General features: G+C 54.3%; 1 protein-coding gene across 20 annotated transcripts; it reads right to left on the reverse strand.

The window, feature by feature from the left end:
- Nucleotides 1-1865: 1865 nt before the first annotated feature.
- Nucleotides 1866-19311, reverse strand: Tmc6 (transmembrane channel like 6). Of its 20 annotated transcripts, none has more exons than XM_063269863.1 (21): nt 18372-19033; nt 18076-18212; nt 16957-17090; nt 16708-16823; nt 16483-16578; nt 16011-16169; nt 13838-13943; nt 13580-13679; nt 13145-13402; nt 12570-12760; nt 11316-11460; nt 10375-10530; nt 9624-9775; nt 9359-9538; nt 6863-6958; nt 6616-6691; nt 5553-5686; nt 5281-5457; nt 5098-5176; nt 3551-3618; nt 1866-2221 (listed from the first exon to the last, which is right to left on the reverse strand). In XM_063269863.1, exons 3-21 carry the CDS (start codon nt 17013-17015, stop codon nt 2170-2172), a joined length of 2400 nt encoding a protein of 799 aa, XP_063125933.1. In that variant the 5' UTR covers nt 17016-17090; nt 18076-18212; nt 18372-19033; the 3' UTR covers nt 1866-2169.
- Between the last annotated feature and the right edge of the window lie 256 nt (nt 19312-19567).

Consider the following 19567-nt stretch of genomic DNA (forward strand, 5'->3'; position numbering starts at 1 on the left):
CAAGAAAATCACTGAAGAAGGGGCCCTGGCCCCAGGGGAAGCCAAAGACCAGAGGAAGAATGAGACTCAGAATGTCATGCTGCCCGTGGCCTTCCAGTGACCTGAGCTTTGCTGGCCAGAGTGTCAGCAGGAGAGCAGACAAGACCAGACTAGCAGCGGCCCACAGCGTCTGAAATGCTGTTCCTCAGAGGCTTCCAGGGAGTGGACTGTTGGTTTCATGGCGGAGGTGGCACGTGCCCTGGCCACTGAGGCTGTGTGGATTTGAAGACCAAGGGAAAAGGCCCTGTGTGACTGGATCGGATGGAGCAGGCCTGATGTCAAGGATCCAGGAAGTGAGAGGTTTGGACCTGTCCTATCACCGCACTGTGCTGACAATATTGGCACAGCAGTGAAGGCAGAAGGCAGAGCGCCTGGCCAAGGTGGGAGGGCAGAGGAGAGGCCTGCAGACATGGGCAAGCCCTTGACTTGGGCATGAGCTAGGGTGGGAGCTTCTGTGGGCTGGCCTAGGTGGGAGCAGGAGGTAGACAGGGGATCAGGAGGAGGCCAGGGGATCTCAGGAAGCTCCTGAGCCACAGGACTTTGAAAAGACCCAGAGGCCAGGGTGAGGTGTGTGTGCCCTTGGGCGCCAGTACTTGTCAGGGAGTCACTACTGATGAAGGCTTCTGCATAGGCTCGTCTCCTGAACCCTCTCAGCCCCGTGCTTGTGAACAGTCTTCAGCTTAGATGTCTGGGTCACAGATGGTGCCAGAGCAGTTCTCTGCCTTGGCCTCCTACCTGTGCGCTCATGAAGGACCTCTGGGTAGGTCCAGGTTCCAAACCCCATGTGACTCCTCTGTGCAGCCAAGACTGAGAAGCAGTAGTGACAGGAACGGTGATCCCAGCATGGGCTGGGGGGTAGAGTTCTGCATTCGGTGTGATGTGCAAGTAGACAGCTAACTCATCCTCCTTCCCTCCCTCCCTGTGACACCGATGACGGTGGCCCTGCAGTAGAGCCCATCCCAAGGTAAAGTGTGAAGGAGAGACAAGGCCTGGGCAGCAGCCTCAGACTGCTCTGCAGCTCTCCAGCAGCGCCTGGATCCTCTTGTCAGGAGTCTCCACGCCTGGGCCTGGACTGGTAGAAGCCAGTGCTGGTGACTATAAAACACCCTGGGCAGGTTTCCCTTCTCAGTGGAATGTCCTGAGCTTGTGAGGCAGAGCTGGGCTCTGGAGGTCTGAAGTGATCACTGTAAAAGCTGTCAACCGCTGTTGCCTTACTCGGTTGGTTAGAAAATCTGGGGTGCCCACAGGTGTGTGGTCATTACTCATGCCTGGAGACAAAGCCCCATCCAGCCTAGGTCAGCTGTAACAGGCTGAGACACCAATGGCATGAGCACTTCATGTGGCTGGCCTTAGGGGTGACACTGGATCAGCTGGGGAACGGCTGGTGACGGCTGGTGGCCAGCAGGGAAACAAATGGAGAAGGGAGGGCCCAGTGCTGTTGTCATGGCCCACCCACCCAACCCAAGGTAATGCCCCAGAAGATGCAGCTAGTGAAGGCTCGTCCAGACTTGGAGGGCGCCCTGCAAGCTCCTAGTCTCAGCCCACCCAGGGCATCCCGCCAAATGAGAACTGTCCACCTTGTAGACAGCATGCTGGCAGTCTGACCCTCTTCTGTGGGCCTTTGCACCTGAAACATCAGGTCATCCCTTGTGAGCCCTCCCCTGAATCTGCACTCTTCTTTTATCCAGGCCACGTCACCACTGGTTGGTTTCTTCCCCCAGGCAGACACTTCCTCTCTACCAGTAGAGGGCGACCTTCACACAACCCAAGCCCTTAGCTTCCCGTGGAAATCCTAGTGGGTCCCAAGCTCATCCCTAAAAACAAACTCAGACTGCAAAACCCATTTAATCGGAATTTTAAAAGGGGGTGTACATCTTTGTTCCAGCACTTTGAAGCAGGTAGATCTCTGAGTTCAAGGCCAGCCTGGTCTACAGAGTGTGTGCCAGGACACCCACGGCTATGTAGATTCACCCTGCGGGGGGGGGGGGGGGGAGCATCCCATAGCCTTGTTCCATGCCAACTCGAGTTTGTGGAAAGTCACTCTACTGTCAGGTCCTATGGGGATCGCAGGTCCAAGTCTCTACCCACAGGGTCATGGTGACTTGGGGTACAGGGTTCCTTCCTGTACCCTCAATCCTCAGGAGCTGCAGGTGGTATGGTAGCTTCCTGGGTTCTGCCAGGCCTGCCAGAAACACGAATAGTGGGTCAGTGGCTGGTCTAAGGCCCAGAGAATTCAAGTCCGGCCCCACATACAGCAGTGAAGGCAAGGCCGGCATGGGGGTGTGAAGAACCACCAGGATTATGGTCCTGGGACTTGCTGGGAAAGCAGCTGAACCACGTGAACTGGCCACTGTGTAGGCCAAAACAGGAGTATCGGCAGCCTTGTGGGGATCGGTTTGCACTAACAGCCCCCTCAGTGGAGGCCTATCATCCATACAGGATCTCAAGGAGCACAGCACACATGCCAGCTGTGAGGACCAGATGGGCCCAAGACCACCACGAACCCCCACACACAACCTTGCTAAGGAAAATGCCAGTCTCTACAAGGCACAAGAGCAGGGCTGGGTGTCTGACCTTGGGCTCCCCTGAAAGGTAGCCCAAGGCCCAGGATGACAAGATGATCTGAGATGCCTTCAGTGCGGGGCATCAGCCTTAGAGTGAGGAGCCCTCTGGTTGCAGCTGAAGACCTGCAAACATGGCCTGAGGGAACAAACCTCAGCTTGCTGGAGGGCGGGGGCCTCAGCAAGTGTGCACGGTAATGGGGGGGGGACCTCAGCAGATGTGCACGGGGGGGGGGGGAACCTCAGCAGATGTGCACGGGGGGGGGGGAACCTCAGCAGATGTGCACTGTAATGGGGGGGCCTCAGCAGGTGTGCACTGTTAACGGGGGGGGGGGACCTCAGCAGGTGTGCACTGTAACAGGGTGTCTGTGCCCCACTCAGCAGGGAGAAGAAAGTCTGTTTTCAGGGTCACTGTAAAACTAGTCTGTGAGAATGGAGAGATGGCATTTGCTCTTCCAGCAAACCCAGGTTCAATTCACAGCACCCACATAGCTTAATTCCAGTTCCGGGGGATCTGATGCTCACAGACCTCCACAGGCGTAAATGCAAGCAAAGCACTACCCATACACATAAATTATTTTCTCTTTGCCTTTAAAAAGACAGTTTCTCTGTATAACCACCCTAGCTGTCCTGGAACTCACTCATAGATCAGGCCGGCCTCAAATTCACAGAGATCCAGCCTAATATTTAATGTTTAAATGAAGATAAAGCTGGCCTGCCTCAGTGGTGCCTGAATGTGGCTCTTCATCCCCACGGGTGTCTGATTACACAAGCCCTGCATCTCAGCAGCCACCACCCCAGCTTTGAGGTAGCAGGGACACTGAAGGCACTCCAGGAGCTGACTCCTAGAACCCAGAGATGCCTCACCAGGGGATGCCACTGAAGCCAGTGCCCCCTTCCATGTACCATCTTTCTCCCCCAACCCGTTCACACAGGTCCTCTGGCATCACCTGCTCATTCCCTCCTCCTCGTAAACAGAGTGAAGCTTGTTGATCAGGAAGATCTTGTCCTCCCCCTCCTAGAATGGCCAGAACACAAGCATGAGAAACGTCCAGCCCTCCACCACAGAGTTGGAGCTCACGCGGGAAGCACAGCATCACAAGAAGCAGACGGTCCAAGAGGGGGCTGGGCACAGCGACCCACACCTCTCCCAGCGCAGCAGGCAGAGGCAGGCACCCTCTGTGAGGGGGGCCCATCTCCACAGCAAACTCTAGGCTAGCTAAGGATACCTAGTAAGACTATGTCTCAAAAATGAAAAAGGTAAAAGAGAAAGAGAAACACTGAAGTGAGCATATGTGTGAGTAATCAAGGTAAAAATGGGAGTTTCACTGTGAAAGCCTAGGAGCCAGCCCACTGCGATTTCAAACTGGCCCTGCCTCTGCCCTAGACAAGCCCATCCCTCTTCTATTACACCCTCTCTCAAGAGACGGTCTCCTGGGGGTTGGGGATTTAGCTCAGTGGTAGAGCGCTTACCTAGGAAGCGCAAGGCCCTGGGTTCGGTCCCCAGCTCCGAAAAAAAGAACAAAAAAAAAAAAAAAAGAGACAGTCTCCTGAAGCCCAGGCTGGTCTCATTATGTAACTGAATGACCCTGAACCAGAGCTCAAAATTGCTTCTGAGAGCCTGTGTATGTACACAGCCCCAGAGATACCTAGCACCTCACAGTAACGTATGCCCACACTTTCCTACACCTAAAGCAGACAACAGGTTCCTTGCCCACTCCATCCCAAGGCCTGGCTGCTTCATGTTTGCTCTCTGCTTAACCCCAGTCACACACAAGTGTCTCACACTAATCCCAGGACTCAAGCAGCTGAGACAGGAGGATCACTCTGAGATTAAGGTCAGCCTGAGCTACAAAGTAAGACCCTGTCTCAAAAACAAAAGCCAAGGCTGTCAGATGGACCCCCAGAACCCACAAAGAAGTGGGAGAACCAACTCCGCACACCATCACTAAATTAAAAAATTGAAAATAGGGCTGGAGAGATGGATCAGCAGTTAAGAGCACTGACTGCTCTTCCAGAGGTCCTGAGTTCAATTCCCAGCAACCACATGGTGGCTCACAACCATCTGTAATGAGATCTGATGCCTTCTTCTGGTGTGTCTGAAGACAGCCACAGTGTACTATATATATAATAAATCTTTTTTTAACTTGAAAATAAAAACTTTTAAAATTAAAAAAAAAAGTAGGGGTTGGGGATTTAGCTCAGTGGTAGAGCGCTTGCCTAGCAAGCACAAGGCCCTAGGTTCGGTCCCCAGCTCCGAAAAAAAGAAAAAGGAAAAAAAAAAAAGTGTTGGAAATGTAACTCGGCTGACAGAGTGGCACACAGGAAGCCCTGGGGGGGGGGGGGGGTTGACACCCAGCACTACAGAAAGAAGATGTGGATGATAAACCAGACACAACTGCCTAGGCTACAGAGTAAAACTCCTCTCCAAAAACAGCAAACACAGGTGTGCTAAGGGGAACCCTAAGAGCCCAGTGCACAGGCTGCTGCCACTCACATTCCGGATCTGTTCCTTGAGCAGGCAGATGACCTTCCTTTGTCCTTTCACCACCTGGATGTTGAGGTAGATGACAGCCCTGAGGAGATGGGGGCTCAGGCTGGAGGCTGATGACAGAGCCAGGACAACACAGGACACTAGCTCAGGCCAGCCTCTCACTGCCACCCCCACCTTAGAACTCACAGCAGCAGGGCTGACACCAGGAAAAGGAAGAAAGTATTCTCCACAAGGAAGTGATGCAGCCAGGGGAGCCAGGAGGCCCCAGAACCTGCGTGCTCCAGGCGACGCACCCAGACCGTGCCAGCCTCATACATTGTGTTCAGAGTCCGGAAGGGGCCACAAGTGCTTGAGGGCCTCACCCTGGAGAAGAGGGAGACCAGGCCCTGAGTCCCACTCCCAGCTAGGACAAAACATTGCCTGTGTCACCCCAAGCCAAAGAACAGTCCTCCACTCACTGCCAGACAGCGTAGCAGAGGAAAACGGCTGCACCCAGAAAGGACGGGAAGCAGAGCAGGGTGAGGAAGACGGTGGTCATGTGTGAAGCCAGCCAGGGTCGTCCAGGTGCCTGGCAGTTGGCTATCAGGCTTGTCTGGGGACAAAGGCTAGGATTTGCATTCCGCTAATGCACCATGCCCTGCCCTCGAAACTCCATCCCCCAACCCTGGTTACCCGCCCAACAAAGCTTAGCATCCCTGTGAGCATTTCTAGACTCACTTAGCTGGGGGGGGGGGGGCAGGGGGACCCACCCTGAATGCTGGGAGCACCACCCCAACAGCAAGCTAAGGACCAGCATTCATCTCGGCTTTCCGACCGAGGACGCCGTGTGACCAGCCGCCTCATGCTCCTACTGTCGTGCCTTCATCCTCAGGGACTGTACCCTCCCAATGAGCCAAAATAAACCCCCTTTCCCTTAAGCTCTATATGTCAGGGACTTGGTCACAGTGACAGTAAATACAGCACAAAGAGGAAGGCAAACGCTGACCTGGAGCCAGGCCCCAAGACAGAACTGAAGATGAAACAGAGACCCTGCCCCCCTCTCACCCCAGGCAGTGAGAAGCAGCAAACCTGGGCAAAAGGGGCCTTCACAGCTACATGCACTGACTGAGCAGCACCATCTGGACCTCAGCTTCCCACAAGGCAGTGGCCTGGTGAGAACATCACCCAATGCAGGCAGCTGAGGAGGACCAGCAAGGGACCCAGAGCCACACAGCAACTGGGAAGAAACCCAGAGCCGCTCCCAAGAGACATGGGAACCAGCAGATATCTCTCCAGCAGATGCCTCAGACAGATGTCAGGGAGGGCAGCCCAGTGCCACAGGTCCACTCTGCTACCAAATTAGCACCTCTTTTTATTTTTTTTTTTGGTGGGGTGGGGGGTGGGTATCTCACTATGTAGCCCCAATTACCCTAGGACTACTTATGTAGATCAGGCTGGCCTTGAACTCAGCAAATGCCTGCCTCAGCCACCTGATTGCTGGAATCAGAAGTGCCTGCCACCACACCCAGCCCATGTTACTACCTTCTTGATGTAGAAAAGCAGGAGCAGCCTGAGAATCTGCACTGCAGGCAGGAGCGGTGAGAACAGGACGCCCAGCCTAGGGAGAGCATCAGGCAGGGCCAGTGAGCATCCTCCCAACCCTGCCCAAAGAGCCACCCACCCTCTACCCTCTACCCACTGCCCACCCAGAACCAAAGGAAGGCTGCCGTGGCCCAGGGAAGGAAGGCACTGGCTGATGGCCAGCGGGAAGCAAGTGGGAGACCCTCACCAGGTCAGTGTCTGTCCATAAATCAGGTCCAGAACATTCCTGGCAATGTCAAACTCGGGCTTCTGCCCCGTCTTGAGCTTCTTCTCTGAGATGAGCCTGGACAGAGGAGCCCCTGAGAGATGAGCATGGGAGACTCTCATCCCCAGAGCACCAGGCAGAGCCACTTAGCACCCAACAAATGTCAGGAAAGACACCCAGGACCTGAGGGTTGTCACTGCAGAAGCCTGTCTGAGCCTCTCCCCAAAGCGAAATACCAATCTCAACACACAGCATTAAGAATTGCACTGCAGAAACGCAAGGCCCTGGGTTCGGTCCCCAGCTCCGAAAAAAAGAACCAAAAAAAAAAAAAAAAAAAAAAAAAAGAATTGCATTGCAGGGCTGGAGAGATGGCTCAGCGGTTAAGAGCACTGAATGCTCTTCCAGAGGTCCTGAGTTCGGTCCCCAGCACCCACATAGTGGCTCACAACCATCTATAATGGGATCTGATGCCCTCTTCTCGTGTGTCTGAATAAAAATTAATTTTTAAAAGAATTTTTTTTTTGAGCTGGGGACCGAACCCAGGGCCTTGTGCTTGCTAGGCAAGCGCTCTACCTACCACTGAGCTAAATCCCCAACCCCAGATTTTTTTTTTTTTTTTTGGGTTCTTTTTTTTCCGGAGCTGGGGACCGAACCCAGGGCCTTGAGCTTCCTAGGCAAGCGCTCTACCACTGAGCTAAATCCCCAACCCCCAGAAATTTTTAAAAAAGGAAAAAACAGTTGTGCTGCTTGGGGCTAGAGAAATGGCTCACGGATTGAGAGCACTGACTGCTCTTCCAGAGGAACTGGGTCCAATTCCCAGCACCCACATGGCAGTTCACAACTGTCTACAACTTCAAGATCTGACACTCCCTCACAGTCATCCATGCAGGCAAAATGCCAGTGCATATAAAATAAAAATAAGTGTTTTTTTGAGCTGCACTGCTCTAAAACCAAACAAACAAAGCAGGTGGGGGGCTGGAGTGGGCTCAGTGGTTAAAAGCTCCTGCTATTCTTCCAAAGGACCTGAATTCAGTTCCCAGCACCCACACCAGGTAGCTCAAGACTGCCTGTAGCAGCAGCTGTGACTGGGGAGAGATTTCTGACTCCCTCTCAATGCCTCTGCCACCACGCCACCCCACCCCACCCCACCCCACCCCCACAGACAGACAGACAGACAGACAGACAGACACACACACACACGGCAAGTACACAAATGAGAAAATAAAAACAGAATGGTAAGGTGGTACATGTCTGAAACAACGGCACTCAGGAAGCTGAGACAGGAGGATTCCAAGAATAAGGCAGGCCAGAACTACACAGTGAGCTCCAGGGCAGCCAGGACTCAGAAAAGACAAAGCACTCAGAAGGCCAAGGCCAGCCTGTACTATAGGGTGACACCATGTATCTTGTATCAAGAAACCAACAGGTGCCAGGCATGGCGGCTCATGCCTTTAATCTCAGCACTCGGGAGGCAAAGGCAGGCAGATCAGTGAGTTCAAGGCCAGTTTGGTCTGCGTGGGGAGTTCCAGACCAGCTGGGACTACATCAAGACCCTGTCTCAAAACAAGACAAAAAACAAGGACTTCTGGGTCGGGTGGCATAGGTGTGCACTCTCAGCCCCTCAGAAGGAGGAAGTAGGAGGAAGTTTGAGGTAAGGCTGGACGACTATCAAGATTTACCTCAATGGGAAGAAAAGGGGCAGGTCCTGGTAAGATGGCTCAGTAGATAAATGTACCCAACCTAATGAGTTCAATCCCCAGGATCCGCTGATCCGCTATTAGGAGAAAACTGACCTACACACACACACAAACACACACACACACACACACACACACACACACACACACACACATGCTCGAGTGCACACATACTACACAATTTTTAAAAAAAAGTCAAAGAAGAGTTTAAAGCCAGGTGTGATGCACACACCTTTAATCCCTGCACTTGGGAGGCAGAGGCATGTGGATCTCTGAGTTCAAGGCCAGCCTGGTGCACAGAGTAAGTTCAGGACAGCCAGGGCTATACATGAAAAAGCCCTGTCTCAGGGTTGGGGATTTAGCTCAGTGGTAGAGCCCTTGCCTAGGAAGCGCAAGGCCCTGGGTTCGGTCCCCAGCTCCAAAAAAAAAAAAAAAAAAGAACCGAAAAAGCCCTGTCTCGAAAGACCAAAAAGAAAAAGGGTTAGGGTTGAAAAAAAAAGTCTTACTTTTCAACTATCATTAAGTCCAGAAGGACTTATCATTAAGTGCAGAAGGAGTTAAAGGTTGATCAAAAAACTAGAAACTATGCCCCGCCCCCAGGACATTTGAAAGACGATGACTCCTCTCTCTTCCTCTGTCTCTGAGCAACACTGAAACCCCACTTTCCTTTCCCTCTGAAACTACCCCACATCCTGCCTCCCACCATCCTCCTTGTCTAAGAACCTCTCACAGGCTGGTGCCCGGAGCCCAGAGGACAGGGTGGGAAGGCCTCCATCCTCACCTCCACACTAACTCGCCAAAAAGGGAGTCCAAGAGCACGAAGATGAAATCCACCACCATGAAGCGGTACAGTTCCTGGCCCACGAAGTCCTCCCAGCACTGGTCCTGCAGGGCGGCCACCCTGCGGCCCAGCCAATGATAGCAGAGCACTCCCAGGACAGCCATCTTCAGGATTAGGTTCCTGGACAGGTGGGGGTTTTGGAGGCTAAGGGGGAGGCCAGGCAAGAGAGAGCCCTATCCAGCAGCCCGAGCTCCCAGCCACACACCTGCAGATGGCCATGTATACCTCCAACACAGGGGAGTCATGTCGCTCCAGAGCGGCCAGACCACGGAACAGGTAGGAGGCAACCAGGTTAAGGACACTGACGACCAGCGGCAGGGCCAACATCTCCAACCCCTGGCCACCAGAAGCAGGTCTCTGTGAGAACAGAGAGGGTTCTGTTAGAAAAGGTTCACTACCTTCAGGCACATGCCATCGTGTGGGGAGCAGAGACTACAGAAAGGGTCTGGCTGGAAAACGGGGTGTACTGGCTGGTTTTGTGTGTCAACTTGACACAAGCTGGAGTTATCATAGAGAAAGGAGCCTCCCTTGAGGAAATGCCATTGTGGGTGGTCTTGGGTTCTATAAGAGAGCAGGCTGAGCAAGCCAGGGGAAGCAAGCCAGTAAGTAACATCCCTCCATGGCCTCTGCATCAGCTCCTGCTTCCTGACCTGCTTGACCTCCAGTCCTGACTTCCTTTGGTGATGAACAGCAATGTGGAAGTGTAAGCTGAATAAACCCCTTCCTCCCCGACTTGCTTCTTGGTCATGATATTTGTGCAGGAATAGAAACCCTGACTAAAACAGAGGCAACAAGGCAGGTAGCAACGCCCTCTCCTAAGTGAGACATACAACATGCTCCAGGCCTCGGTTCCAACCACAAAGGAAGCAGGGGAGGGCATGAGAACCACGGAGGGTGACCCAGGCCTGATGGGGTTATGGGATCTAAGACACTGGGTGTTTTGTCCCTTGCCTTACCTGAATCATTGTCTCTGAGAAGGTAAGGACAGCCACTGTGCAGCCCACGGTGGAACCCAGACACAGCAGCCACCCCAAACCTAGGACAACAACCTGCCTCAGTTGCCCACACACACTCCGAGGGCGCTTTCGCAGTTGCCATTCGGCCAGCAGCTCCTGCAGGTGATAGTGTGTCTGTCACCAGACAGCCTGACACACAAGCAGGCTGCCCAGCCCCTCCCTTCGCTAAACTGGCTCAGGCCACACATCTAGGACACAGGGAGTACAGGATGGTCACCACCTTGAGGCCTGTCTCTCCTCCCCCCTTCACTAGAGTTGTCTCCAGGAAACCCCAGTGCCTGACCTGTGGCCTTTGCCCCATTCCATGGGCATGGGCAGCCCCTAGCCAACCAAGCCCCTTGCAGGGTGGACACCAGTCCCCAAGAGGAACTGTCACAAAACCCCAGAGGGGCAGAGAATTCCCACCAGGCCCAGCAGGCCCTGGGACCTTGGACAGATGATTTGACCTCTGTGCCTCCATGTTCCCTGCAGTCCTTAGCCCCTGGCTACTACAGTTACTAGCGACTATAGAGGGAGCTGTTCACAGCTGACAGGTTCAGGGTAGGAAGACAAAATCCCACGCAGAAAGGTGACCCTGGGTCCTTTCTGAACCCCACTCCTCCTCCTCCTCCTGGCCCAAGCAAACCCATTGGAGCAGCTTCTGTAACTCCGGCTCCTTCATGTCCCTGAAGCTCAGGACTAATGCCACAGAGGCAACCCAACTGAAGTAAGGTGTGGGAGCATCAGATCCCCCAGCCAGTATTAGGAAGAGAAGACCACAGCCTAGAACCTCAAGGCCAGGTCACAGCCATACACCACTTCACACAGACCAGCTATTTGATCCCAAGAGGCTAAGGTCTGCAGAAACTGGGCAACCATGTGTGGGACAGGTAGCTGCTTACCTTCAGCTGAGTGCGGATGCTGTCCTGCTGGACACGGGAAGCCCTCTTCTGTGTCACCTTGTAGTCCCAGGAGCAGAAGACGGTAAGAGCATGGATCCCCTTGGTACTGCCAACCCGGTAGCTTTCCCCAAAGGAGTGGGACATGCTAGAGAGCACAGAGATGAGCGGTGACGATGGGAAGGATGGGTGGACAGACAGGAAGATGGATGGATGGGTGGGTGGATGGATAGATGGATGGATGAGTGTAGGGTGGGTGGGTGGATGGATGGGTGGATGAATGGATGAGTGGGTGGGTGGGTAGATGGATGGATGATGGATGGACAGATGGACAAATGGATTGATGGATGGATAGATAAGATGGGTGGGTGGGGGCTGGAGAGATGGCTCAGTGGTTAAGAGCACCAACTGCTCTTTCTGAGGTCCTGAGTTCAAATCCCAGCACCCACATGGTGGCTCACAACCATCTATAATGAGATTCAATGCTCTCTTCTGGTGTGTCTGAAGACAGCTACAGTGTATTCATATATAATAAATAAATCTTAAAAAAAAAAGGATTTGAGGGCCGGAGAAATGGCTCAGCGGTTAAGAGCACTGACTGCTCTTCTAGAGGTGCTGAGTTCAATTCCCAGCAACCACATGGTGGCTCACAACCATCTGTAAAGAGTTCTGATGCCCTCTTCTGGTGTATCTGAAGACAGCTACAGTGTACTTATATATAATAAATAAAAAAATCTTTAAAAAAAGATGGGTGGGTGGATAGATGATGGATGGGTGAGTTGGTAGATGGACGGATGATGGATGGACTGATGGATGGATGGGTGGGTGGATGGACAGATGGATGGATGGATGGATGGATGGGTTTTTGGGTGGATGGGTAGATGGGTGGGTGGATGGATGGGTGAGTTGGTGGATGGATGGATGGACAGAAGAAAGCACAAGTAAGAGATACAGGGATATTTAGATGGGTAAGTGGGTGTACAGGTGAACAGGCATGTAGATGAATGGGATTGAGTGGATGAATAGATGTACCGCATAGAAGACTTAATCAGGATAAAGAGACGGATGGGTAAATGGGTGGGTGAGTAGATGGGTGGCTCAATAGGAACACATGGGATATGAGGGAACAAAATAGGAACATGGGTAGGCAGACATGAGGGGACAGATAAGGAGGAGGGTGGACAAAGAACAGGAAAGACAGACAGAAGGAGAACCCACGCTGAGAGGAAGGTGCGAGGGCACGTGGTTAAGGTATACCTGTATACCAGAACGATGCAGGTAATGAAGAAGGCAGCCCCCACTGTGAAGAGGTAGGCCAATGGCATGTTATAGGGCAGGCTGCCCAGCCTGGGACTGCACAGGCCACCTTCCCGAGCGGAGGCACATGACTGTCTCAGCGTGGTGTTACTGTAGTAGCCGTAGTACATAACGGTGTGTGTGAACCAGCCCTGTCAGGAGGCCAAGCACAATCAGACATGCTCCCTCCCTTCCCCTCACCAGGGGCCTCTCAACCTTTGTAAGACTGGGACCCTTTGATACAGCTCCTCGTGCTGCGGTGACCCCAACCGTAAGATTATTTTGTTGCTACTTCATAACTGTAATTTGGCTACTGTTATGAAATGTAATGTAAATATCTGATACGCAGGATACTTGGTATTAGGACTCCAAATGGGTTGTTGGGACCCACAGGTTGAGAACCACTGCCCCAGCCCATTCTTGGGCCTCCAGAAGGGAAAACCACCCCTAGGGACATCTAGGAACAGGCAAGAGCCTACCAGGAAAACTGGGACAAGACCAGAACAGGAAGCCAAGGCAAGAACTGAAGGCCTCACCCCGCCTGTGAGGAGTTCCAGACCAGAGAAGGTAGGCACGGGGCCGGCCGGGTCAGGAGGAAAGGCAGCTTGCACACCCACGAGGAAGGCCAGCAAAGGCAGCAACATCAGCGTGTTGAAGGCCAGCAAGGTCTTCAGGAAGAGGAAGTAGGAGAGGACGCTGGAGCCAAACTGGCCACCGATCTGCTTCAGAGCGTAGCGCCATGGCCTGGCAGCATACAGGCCTGAGAGCAGTGCCAGCCCCAGGCTGTGAAGGGCCTGTAGGAACAGACAAGGATAGCCCTGAGGGGCCGGGATGCCAGGACAGATTGCACACGGCCCCAGGGAAAGGTTGGAGTTAGAAGTCCATTGATGGAACAGCAACGGGGGGTGGGGTGTCCTCAACCCCAGCCACCCACATCCACAGCAGATGACCTCACAGCGCAGAGCTCATACCAGCATACAGGTGTATCTGAGCCGACTACAGCAGGAGAAGGCCCCGCGGCGGCGGCCCTGCTGGTCCCTCCGCTTTACCTTTGGGCTCCAACTTTTCTCTCTGAGGACAGAGACAATACTTAGACCACAAATGCCTAAACTGCAAAGAGATGCTGTTGCACCCCCCACCCCTACCCTCCCCTAAACCCACCCCAACCCCCACCCTCCCCCATCCCCCACCCTGCTCAGGAAGGTCGGCTGAGGCCACAGAGCACTTACCGGAGCCAGCGTTTCTCCCCCAGACTCAAGGGCATGTTCCGGACCATGTGGTCCCTCTGGGCCACCGACAGACCCTGAAGCTCCTTCACTAACAGGCTCCGCTTCTCTGCCCAGAGGAAGAAGATCCCTCAGTGCCCAGCATCCCTCCTCTCGCATTCCAACGAGGGCCCTGGATGGCTTCCGGCCCAACACAACCCCCTAAGACCACCCAGATGGCTCCCCTCTGCTCTTATAACCAAAGTCCGACCCAGGCAACAGTCCAGACCATCCTCTGACAGCTCTCTCCTTCCATTTTCTTCTACCTCTCAAGCCCAGAAGCCCATTCTCCAGTCCACCAGATCCCGACATCCTTGAGGCCCAGGGGCCCCGTACTCCCCAGCAGTGATCTCCTCCTTGTAGAGTAGAGGGGATGGGGTAGGCTGCCACCCGCCCACACCGCACTTCTCAGGTACCCTGAGACTCAGCATAAAGACTTTCGGGGGCCAGCGGTGTTCTCCCCTATCTTAGAGGTCCCCAGCCTGTCAGGATCGACGCACAAAGCGACAAGGGAATCATGGCCGCTGTGATGTCAGTGTTGACAGACTTGACAGACTCTAGAGTCACCTGAAGACGGGTCTCTGAGCTTGCCTGGGAGGGGTTATGTTTATTATTTTAATCAGTGTGGGAAGACCCATCAAAAGACTGGACAGGGGGTCTTGCATGATATAAAGTGGCGAAGTGAGCTGAGTCCCAGCATTCGTTCATTCATTCATTCACCCTAACTGGACTCCTGCTTGAAGCCCCTGTCACCTTGATGACCTAGAAACACTAGGTTGGAGTCTGAGCATGAGTCACAGTGAACCCTGTGCTCTGTGTGTGCCTTTGGCAGGGCACGGCACCACAGCAACAGGAAGAGGAGTTCACCACACTTCCGGCCCCACAATATAGGGAGACGCAGCCCTCATCTTTATAACCACCCCGAGGAGGGAATTTTTCTTTTTTTTTTTTTTTGCCCTTTTTTTTTTTTTTTTTTTTTTGGTTCTTTTTTTTCGGAGCTGGGGACCGAACCCAGGGCCTTGCGCTTCCTAGGCAAGCGCTCTACCACTGAGCTAAATCCCCAACCCCGGAGGGAATTTTTCTAACTCCAACTTTACAGACAAATCATCTGGGGAGGCAGAAGGACCAGAGTTCAAAGCCAACCTGAGCAAGAGCCTGAAGACACAGACAGCAGCAGAGTGTTTGCTCTAACGCTCGCTTCACACCACAGAGAGGGAAGATGAGGGAGGGAAGGAGAAAGAAGCCAGGAGAGCCGGCCTTCAAGAAGGTGGAACATGCGGTTAAAGAGCACTGACTGCTCTTCCAGAGGTCCTGAGTTCAATTCCCAGCAAGCGCATGGTGGCTCACAACCATCTGTAATGGGATCTGATGCCCTCTTCTGGTGTGTCTGAAGACAGTGACAGTGTATTCACATACATAAAATAGATTAAAAAACAAAACAAGGGGCTGGAGAGATGGCTCAGCGGTTAAGAGCACCCGATTGCTCTTCCAGAGGTCATGAGTTCAATTCCCAGGAACCACATGGTGGCTCACAACCATCTGTAAAGAGATCCGATGCCCTCTTCTGGTGTGTCTGAAGACAGCTATAGTGTACTCATATATAATAAATAAATAAATCTTAAAAAAAAAAAAAAAAAGAAGAAGAAGAAGGTGGGACATGACTGGGTTGGCAAAGTCCATAGAACCCACGTCCCTCCAACCCACTTGGCTCCCACCATCAGTAGCCAAGGGCTTGCCTCTGTTCCCAAGTCTCTTCACGTTGGCTTTGAACACAACCAGGTTTGTTCAGGCCTGTGGGCCTTAGCACCTGCCTCCTCCACTCCAGTCAGTTTCTCCAGGAAGCCTCCCAGGATATCTGGGCCGGGCTGCTCCCGGGCCTCTCCCCTGAGGTCTTTTCCAGTGCTTGTCTCTGAGCTTCAGGCTCCTGCTCACCCATTTGTCAGCTCATGCTGGAAGCCTCCACAGCGGTCAGTGATAGATTCGGTGGTGGTGGGTGGAGGTTTAAATACCTGCCCTGGAGAAGACCTTTGCAGCTCATCCAAAGGCAGTCCTCAGACAGAAACAGAAAGGGGCTCCCTGACCCTGTTGCTTGCGTTCCAGCTCCTGCCCGGCCAGCAGGCCGGGTTATTCAACTCACCATCCTCCTCCAGGATCGTGGGGTCCAGCTCCAGGTCATACAGCCGAAGGCTGGGCCGGGCAGAGCGCACCACATTCCCCAGCAAGGGCCGGCTGCTCCTGCGCCGAAGCCTCACCGTGCGGTTGTAGTACTGGGAAATGATGGCCCCCCGGCTGCGACCTTGGAAACCAGGTGGCAGGGTGTTAGAGAGGAGGAACAGGACAGCTTCGCATCCCACTGGCAAGTTCACATCCCTCAGCACCAGGCCTGCCTATCCCTCAGCTCTTCCCAGGGCTTGGGGAAATAACCCAAGAGCCTATTTTACCCCTATGGTCATGTTTAGAATCCAGCAAGGGTAGTGATGACCCAGGCATATGATGAACTTCAGGCTCCCACAGCAGTAAAGTCGAGCGAGAGCCCGGAAGAAGTGACCATAGGTTCACAGACCCCAGCTAGGGTGAAGGCTAGCACTGGGACAGAGGACCCCACTCACCAATGGTACGACTGGGCATGCTGGCCAAGATGCGGAGAGTGGCCGTGCTAAGGACAGGGGCGCCTTCAGGTCTAGGGAGGGTCTGGTCACCTCTGCCTAGGGATGACAAGATGCTGCAGTTCAGTTGTCCCACCCAGCCCACCCCACCCACTCCAATCCTGTAACGTGAGGGCATATATCCCCAGGTCCCGCCCACACCTGGTCAGAGGGCAAGCCTGGGCTCACCTGGACCCAGGGACAGTAACTCCAGCCCCTCCTCGGCCACCCGAAGACTCTGCTCTTGAATGAGCTGGTGGAAGGAGTCGTGGACTTCACTCTCTTCATAGGGGCTGGGCTCCAGGCTACTAGGGAGGAGGAGCATGCGTGGGAATCCGTGCTCGCGCCCCGCCCCCTCCCACTTGCCGGAGAAGGCTTCACACCCGACAGGGTAACTAACACAAAGACATCGAAGACCACCAGCCCCAGGGTACTTACTCTTCGTCCCCTCCTGTGGTCTCTGGAACATCGAAGGCTAAAGCCAGCGGCTTAGCCATGGCTGTGGTGTACACCCTGCAGACCTAGGGGAGCTCAGAGACTAGATGCAGCCAGTGGAATCCCATACGGTCCATCTGTTGAGACAAAACGAGCTTTCAATGCTTGGGGCCCATACATCAGGCACAGACACACACTGCAGGAACCCCCACCCGCCCCCCATCCACAGCTAAACACGCGGTTACATGAGTGGGCCCAAATAACATTCCCACAATGACGGGCCGTGGGGGAGGGAAGAAAACAGGAAGGAAGGGTGAGGCCGCGGCTCCCACTTTGGTTTCCTAGATGTCGCTAGTACCGGGAGAAAAAGGAAAGACCTGTGAACACTGACCGTTTCTGGTCTGTTCCCAGGCGAGGCCCTAGGAACATCCTTTTAGAGCAGGGGTTGGGAGGACTTCCCTGTGCCCGCCCTATGACCCCAAAGTGCTTTCTCTAGCAGGAAGTGCGGCCAGACAGCTGCAAAGCCCTTCCCCCAGCACCGGAGGCAGCTTCCACACACTGGACTCCTTGAAACCCACCCCCAACACTCGGGTCTGGGTGCTTCAAGGTCCTCGTGTCCTCGGGAGGCTGACTCCCTACATTCCCGACTCAGCGGAAGGCTGGAGGGAGAAGCTGGGCTGACACAAGCTCCCTTTTGTCCAGCTCTGTCACCGGGCACAGTTGCAACCAGAGCGTTGTTAGGGGCTCATTGTCCTCCTGGCCCAAGGCCCGAACGGAGAGCGCGGCGGAAAAAGCAGCCAATCACTTGACTCCTGCAGGATCGCCCCCTAGAAGGCAAGTCCCGCCGTGTCGGCCGCTCGTCCCAGCCTTCGCCTGCCTAGTGAACTCGCAGTTTTCTGAGCTCCCCCGACGGCCGAGAGTCCCCACACAACCGGGACTGCCGCCCGGCACGCCCCCGCCTGCGCTGCCCTGGAGCACAGCAGGGAGAGGCCGGCCTGGTGCCGGCCGGCGGCGGCACAGCCTGGTTGGAAAGCAGTCAGGAGAGGTAGCGCCCTCTTAGTTCCAGGGTTCCCTCCCTGGCCACAGAACTTCTCAAGCTCAAGGCCCCAGGCGGGCCCACACCTCTTCTCCATAGGAAGCTGGGGCTGCTTCCGAGGCTACGGGCCGGGCGGGGACTCCAGATCTGCCTGGGCTCCTGGTCTTCAGTCCTCCTGCGGCCCGCCAGGTGTGCGCTGTTCCGGGGTGCACCATCCTGCGCCCTGAGCCAGATTGGGAGAGGCCGGGCAGTTTCCAAAAACCCGCACCCAAGCAGTCAACCACCTGGCGGAAGCAACCGCCCCTACACCGGAGCTGCGACCCTGCACCCGGGTCCCGGCGCCCAGTTACTTGAAGGAGCCCTGCTTTCCCAAGTGACTCACCTGTGCGCGCACCCGCCGCGGGGAACCGCGAGTCTCAGCCCCACCAGCAGACAGTAATTAAGGGTACAGGGTAACCTTTGATGGTTTCCAGACTGGCAGCTGGAGGTAGCCTCACCACCCGCCCCTGTGGCAGTGGGCCCCGGAGGTCACGTGATTTGTTCTTGCCTGCCGGTAGGCCCCGCCCATCCAAAACGATGCCCTGTGGGAGCCAGCCTGGGACTCCACCCTAGCACTTCACCCTCAAGTCTGAGTAAAGTGGGCGTGTCCCAGCACTTGGATGTACACAACCCCTAGGTGGAGTCCCTAATTTTCTCTGAGTTTCTAAAGAGGGTCGGTATTTCCACGTCCCGGTGTCACTTACCAGTCCCTAGCCTTCCCACTCAGGATTGAGTAATCCCCTCCACCCAGCCTGGTTAACTGTTCCCTATCTGGGGCTGAGGAAAGGAGTTACTGCCTACTCCGCCCTGGGCGTGGTGTCTGTTTCTAAAGCTAGAGTTAAGCTGCTTCCGGTAGCCATTGCCCCAAATGCCATGCCAAGACCTTTGTATTTCACAGATGAGGAAATTTGAACCTGAGAAAGCGTCACCAGCCTCTAGGTGTCACCAGCTGGAGCAGGGGACTTGGCCACCAAGATGCTCCATAGGATACAGACAGGGGGACAGTGAGAAGCAGAAGGGAAAGACGAGCCCCTCAGCGCCCCCCAACACACACACACACACACACACACACACACACACACACACACACACACACACACAAAGGTTAACAGACACCAGGAAGTGGTGTGTGGGGTTACCGGAATGAGATGAAGCCTGGGGTACACTTTAGCTCAGGGAGGGGAAGGAAACTCCTTAGCTGTTGTCTCTCTGTGCCTGGGTGGGTTTACAAAGATGTGTCTTGGCACCAGGAGTCTTGGCCTGAAGACCCAGCCCTCCTCAGCTCCTTGCTGACTCCTTGCTCTTACTCTGAATTTTGAAAGTCATTTCCTGAGGAGCCTTCCTGTATGAACTTGGGAGTACAGAGCCTGTGGGCAGGGACACAGGCAGACTCAGAATCCAGAGCTACGATAACAAGGTTTTAAAAGATGTGAACAGGGAGGAAAGGCTGGGGCTTCCAGAACTGGGAAATGGCCAAGATGACTCCTAAAGGTCTCGTCAGTGAGTTACGAGTACGCGCATGAAGCTGCTTCCTCAGCA

The sequence above is a fragment of the Rattus norvegicus genome, chromosome 10 (genome assembly GCF_036323735.1).
Source record: "Rattus norvegicus strain BN/NHsdMcwi chromosome 10, GRCr8, whole genome shotgun sequence".
In the NCBI taxonomy this organism is placed as follows: domain Eukaryota; kingdom Metazoa; phylum Chordata; class Mammalia; order Rodentia; family Muridae; genus Rattus; species Rattus norvegicus.